The 6175-nt window shown below is 42.3% G+C and overlaps 1 protein-coding gene across 1 annotated transcript; it reads left to right on the forward strand.

The window, feature by feature from the left end:
- The first annotated feature begins 1945 nt into the window (after positions 1 to 1945).
- On the forward strand, positions 1946 to 4090 carry LOC127095049 (uncharacterized). Its single transcript, XM_051033794.1, has 3 exons — positions 1946 to 3159; positions 3695 to 3755; positions 3875 to 4090. Exons 1-3 carry the CDS (start codon positions 1946 to 1948, stop codon positions 4088 to 4090), a joined length of 1491 nt encoding a protein of 496 aa, XP_050889751.1.
- Positions 4091 to 6175: the final 2085 nt, after the last annotated feature.

Consider the following 6175-nt stretch of genomic DNA (forward strand, 5'->3'; position numbering starts at 1 on the left):
TACCGATTGAAGGAAAGAACCATAACAAGGCTCTCCACATCTCTTTGAAATGCATGAATACTATACTATCAAGGGTGTTGGTAGACACAGGTTCCTCATTGAACGTCATTCCAAAGACAACTTTGATAAAACTGCCAGTGGAAGGGATAAGTATGAAGCCCAACACCCTAATCGTAAAAGCATTTGATGGCTCAAGGCGAGCAATGATAGGAGAGGTTGACTTACCAACCAAGATAGGTCCAAATTTTTTTAATATTACATTCCAGGTCATGGATATACATCTTCGTTATAGTTGCTTACTCGGGAGACCCTGGATTCACTCCGCAGGTGCTGTCACCTCTACTCTGCATCAAAAACTAAAATTCATTACAAATGACAAAATGATTGTGGTTGGAGGAGAAGAAGATATCTTGGTCAGTTACTTAACATCTTTTCGATATATCGAGGTGGATGGCAAAATCACTGAGACACCATTCCAAGACAACTCCATATGGTTGAAAGAGCGAGACTATGTGATTGAAGATTATGAATCCTTTAAGAAGACCATAGACTTCTTACAAGGAGATAGGGATAAGTTTCGTGCAAAACTTGATGGGCTAGTAGGATTCTGTAATTGGGCAGCTAAAGAATTGCCATGGAGGTTGAGAGACGCAGTCGAAGAATTGAAAGAAGATAGCACTCCTCTAGCCATAATCAATTTCGTTCTGCTCTGCAAAGGGTTGTTGAAGAGATTCAATGAGGAACTAGAAGAGCTTCAGGCCAGAAAGCCAGCTATTTAAGTTGCTTATGTGTTGTATTTTGTTCCTTTAACAAATGTACTTTTGAACTATGACTTTTTTGGACCTCTATGTTATGTATTGGAATGAATGACGTTTAAAAATTACTCCATTATTGCTATCCTAAGTATTTTTTGTTTCTTCGAATTACTAACAACTAATGAAACTCGAATGACTCCCTGGAAATAAAATATGCATAACATTTGCATCTTCATTATGCATCACACTTCATGAAAATCAAAAAACTTACCCAACCCTTTTACCCTTTATCCAGCCACACTGACTAATCGACACCGGTACGAGACGTGAAGCAAATACAAGATGACATTAGAACAAGTTGAGGCCAACAGGTTACCATGAGGACAAACATCAATACGATCTAGCAGAAGATGGATCAGCTGTTAGAGACAATGCTTGCAATTGCTCAGAGAGAGAGGAGCGAGGAGGAAGAAGCTAGGGCAAGAAGGAATGATGGCGCACCAGGTCCGAATCCCCAAGACGAATGTTACGTCCCCACCAAGAAGAGATTGGTTCAGATACCAGTAGGAGGCAAAGGAGATGGAGACCGTGTAAAACCTTCTGATACGTCTACTCATCATGGATCCGAAATTGGAGATGACCAGTATGATGCATTCTATATGCCCGATCAACCAAAGCCTAAGATACTTTCAGATCCTGCTGCAGATAGGCTCCGTGCCCTGGAAAAGAAAATCAAAGCCATAGAAGGAAACAACATCTTCGGTGCTTCCGCCATGAACATGAGTTTGGTATCGGATTTAGTCATCCCGGCTAAATTTAAAACCCCTGATTTCGAGAAATACAAAGGACAGACTTGTCCAAGAAGTTACTTGGTGATGCACTTCAGGAAAATGGCTGCTCATACCGAAAATGACAAACTACTCGTACACTATTTCCAAGACAGTTTGAGTGGAGCATCTCTGAGATGGTATATGAGTTTAGATTAGGGCCGAATTCAAAGTTGGGAGGATTTGGCAGACGCATTTCTCCGTCAGTACAAATCTAACTTAGATATGGCACCCGACCGAATGCAGTTGCAAGGGATGGCTATGAAGGAGAGCGAGTCATTCAAAGAATACGCCCAACGATGGAGAGAATTGGCTGCTCAGGTAGAGCCACCATTGTCTGAGAAAGAAATGAACGGGATATTTATGGACACCTTGAAGGACCCATTCTTTGATCGATTAGTGAGTAGTGCAGCATCTGACTTCGCACATCTCGTCACGATTGGAGACCTCATAGAGAAGGGGTTAAGGGATGGAAAGATTCCTGGAGCAATGACAACATCTAGCGCACCAAAGAAATATTCTGGAGGCTTCCCAAGGAAAAGAGAAGGTGAAACAAACGCCATATCCAGGAACTGTAAAGGGAAGCAACAAGCTTCACATGGTCAAGTCGCCGCCGTGGTACCTATACCCTATCAACAGCCAATGCAGCAACAACAAATGTATCATCCACAACATCAACAACATCATCATCAGCAAAATACAGCACCACCAAGACAGTTCAAGCCAAGACCCCCAAGAAGAAAACTTGATCCTCTACTAGTACCTTATAGTCAGATATTCCCATATCTGCAGAAGGAGGGCCTTCTAACATTGAGGGAGTTAAAACCAACTGTTTTTCTGTATCCACCTGGATACGACGCTAATGCCCATTGTGAATTTCACATGGGAGCACCTGGTCATACTTTGGAAAACTATTTCGCATTTCAGAATCGAGTACACGACTTGATCGAAGCCAAGGCCGTTTCTTTCACTCCAAGACGCCCGAACGTGAATACCAACCCTATGCCGACACATAAGGATGCTTCCGTCAGTACCATTGAGGAAAGTGATGAAGGCAAACTGATCCGTAAGGTTGAAGAGATTCAAACCCCTATCACCATGATAGGAGCACAATTGCTGAAGAGTGGTCTGATCCTAGAAGAGCTGGTTGAGGAAGAGAATAATGAAGAGTTGAGGAGTTTTATACAACAAATGCTGGATCGAGGCGAGTTACAGATAACTTACCATGTCAAGAGCAAGCGTCAGGAAGAGATAGCCGTGGTAGATATCCCCTATGATGAGGTCAAAGTAGAAATACCTATAAGCCCGTTGGTGATAGAGTTCCAAGCACCATTCGAATATAAAGATGAGAAGGCAGTCCCATGGATATATCAACCCAGAGCTTTTAAGCAGAGGAAGGAAAATAAACCTTTAATGATTAACGAACCAAATGTCACTCCAATTGTGGGGCCAACAGGAATGACGCGCAGTGGCCGGGTGTTCGCACCAAGAACTGCTGATACTTCTGAAAGAGCTAAAGGGAAGGAGGCCACTGTCCAGATCCCCATCCCTAATCAGGGGATGCAAGACATGCACCTGTCTCCTAAAACTGGTGTCACTCGTGAGGAGGCTGAGGAGTTTTTGAGAATAATAAAGAAAAGCGATTACAAGGTGGTGGACCAGCTAAACCAAACACCTTCCAAAATTTCCATGTTATCTCTCCTACTTAACTCAGAAGCACACAGGAATTCGCTGTTGAAAGTATTGAGCGCCGCTCATATTACCAAGGAAATAACAATAGAACAGTTTGATGACGTGATAGCTTGTGTGACTACTGGAAATTTCTTGGGTTTTAATGATGACGAACTACCGATTGAAGGAAAGAACCATAACAAGGCTCTCCATATCTCTTTGAAATGCATGAATACTATACTATCAAGGGTGTTGGTAGACACAGGTTCCTCATTGAACGTCATGCCAAAGACAACTTTGATAAAACTGCCAGTGGAAGGGATAAGTATGAAGCCCAACACCCTAATCGTAAAAGCATTTGATGGCTCAAGGCGAGCAGTGATAGGAGAGGTTGACTTACCAACCAAGATAGGTCCAAATTTTTTTAATATTACATTCCAGGTCATGGATATACATCCTGGTTATAGTTGCTTACTCGGGAGACCCTGGATTCACTCCGCAGGTGCTGTCACCTCCACTCTGCATTAAAAACTAAAATTCATTACAAATGACAAAATGATTGTGGTTGGAGGAGAAGAAGATATCTTGGTCAGTTACTTAACATCTTTTCGATATATCGAGGTGGATGGCGAAATCACTGAGACACCATTCAAATCCCTGGAATTGGTAAACATGATGGCCGTTCAACAGACCTTGGAGGTCCCGAAATCCGGACCATCCATGGCCTCATGGCAAGGAGCTAAAGCTGTTATAGAAAGTGAAGATGCACAAGATTGGGGCAAAGTGGTGGAATTGAAAGAGAAACGAGACAAGTTTGGTTTGGGGTATGACCCATAATCACACAAAGTTGCTAACCAATCTGACAAAGAGAAGATTCCTTCTGTGGAGAAAATGTTCACCAGCGCTGGCCACATCTTTGGCAAGCAAGTGACAATGATTAGTGAAGAAGACCGCAAGGAGGGGGTGTACAGCTGGACGCGTCAAGCCGCACCTAATGAAGAACTAACAAACTGGAAGGTTGTGGAAGTTCCCCAAATATTTCAAGAGTAATTTTATCATTTTTAGACAAAACCCTGTGCTCTACCCAAGGCACAATGGCATGTTGTAGGGCCTCCTTTATCTTTTTCAAGAGTTTTTATCATTAATGAAATGACGTTTTGCATTCAAATTTTTGTTACTTGTCTTTCATTTTGATCTATTTACAAAATGGCAGTCAATTTTTATGAACACACTTTCTAAATAAATTGCATAAATCATAACATGCAGAAACACCACCGAGACCATTGATAACGACACTGCTATGGTCCAACATGACTTTGATTGTCCAATCTACCAAGCTGAAGACGAAGTAGGGGAAGATTGTGAACTCCCTGAAGAGTTGGCCAGATTACTCAGACAAGAAGAAAAGGTCATTCAACCACACCAGGAAGACGTTGAAGTTATCAATCTGGGGATAGAAGAAGATAAGAGAGAAGTAAGGGTAGGCGCAGCGCTTCAAGATATAGTGAAGACAAGATTGATAGAGCTCCTCCACGAATATGATGACGTGTTTGCTTGGTCATACCAAGACATGCCCGGGTTAGACACTGACATCGTGACCCACAAGCTTCCCTTTAAAGAAGAATGCCCTGCTATCAAACAAAAGCTAAGAAGAACTCGACCAGATATGGCTCTCAAGATCAGAGAAGAGGTGAGAAAGGAGTTTGACGCTGGTTTCCTGGAAGTCTCTAAATACCCACAATGGGTTGCCAACACTGTACCAGTGCCGAAGAAAGATGGAAAAGTCCGCATGTGCGTAGACTACCGAGACTTAAACAGAGCCAGTCCCAAAGACGATTTCCCATTACCTCACATTGATGTACTGGTGGATAACACAACTCAGTTCTCTGTATTTTCCTTCATGGATGGTTTCTTAGGATACAATCAAATTAAAATGGATCCCGAAGACATGGAGAAGACCACGTTCATTACCCCTTGGGGCACCTTTTGTTACAAAGTAATGCCGTTTGGTTTAAAAACGCTGGGGCAACATATCAACGTGCCATGGTGACTCTCTTTCACGACATGATTCATGAAGAGATTGAGGTGTATGTCGATGACATGATTGCCAAATCCCAGACAGAAGAAGAGCACATCACCAACCTGGAGAAACTATTCACTCATTTGAGGAAGTTTAGGTTGAGACTTAATCCTAATAAATGCACATTTGGGCTTTGATCTGGGAAGCTTTTAGGCTTTATTGTAAGCCAAAAGGGAATTGAAGTAGATCCTGACAAGGTTCGAGCCATTCAAAACATCCTTGCACCAAAGACTGAGAAGGAGGTTCGTGGTTTCTTGGGGAGACTAAATTACATCGCCAGGTTTATCTCTCACCTTACTGTAACATGCAAACCAATATTCAAGCTTCTGAGGAAGAATCAAGGCGTGGAGTGGAATGAGGATTGTCAGATAGCCTTTGATAAAATCAAGGAATACTTGCAAGATCCATCAATTCTAATGCCCCCTGTCGAAGGAAGACCTCTCATCATGTATCTAACCGTGCTCGATGAATCCATGGGTTGTGTATTGGGACAACAAGATGAGACTGGTAGAAAAGAGTATGCCATCTATTATCTGAGCAAGAAATTTAATGATTGTGAGACCAAATACTCATTACTCGAGAAGACTTGTTGTGTACTCGCATGGACTGCTAAGTGTCTCAGGCAGTACATGCTAACTCACACAACTTTGCTGGTATCTAAAATGGATCCCATCAAGTACATATTCGAGAAACCAGCTCTCACTGGTAGGATTGCTCGATAGCAGATGTTGTTGTCAGAATATGATATCCAATATGTTGCACAAAAAGGGATCAAGGGAAGCATACTAGCAGACCATCTTGCTCACCAACCACTGGAGGATTACCAATCTTTGAAATTTGAC

Source organism: Lathyrus oleraceus, chromosome 6 (assembly GCF_024323335.1).
Source record: "Lathyrus oleraceus cultivar Zhongwan6 chromosome 6, CAAS_Psat_ZW6_1.0, whole genome shotgun sequence".
In the NCBI taxonomy this organism is placed as follows: Eukaryota; Viridiplantae; Streptophyta; class Magnoliopsida; order Fabales; family Fabaceae; genus Lathyrus; species Lathyrus oleraceus.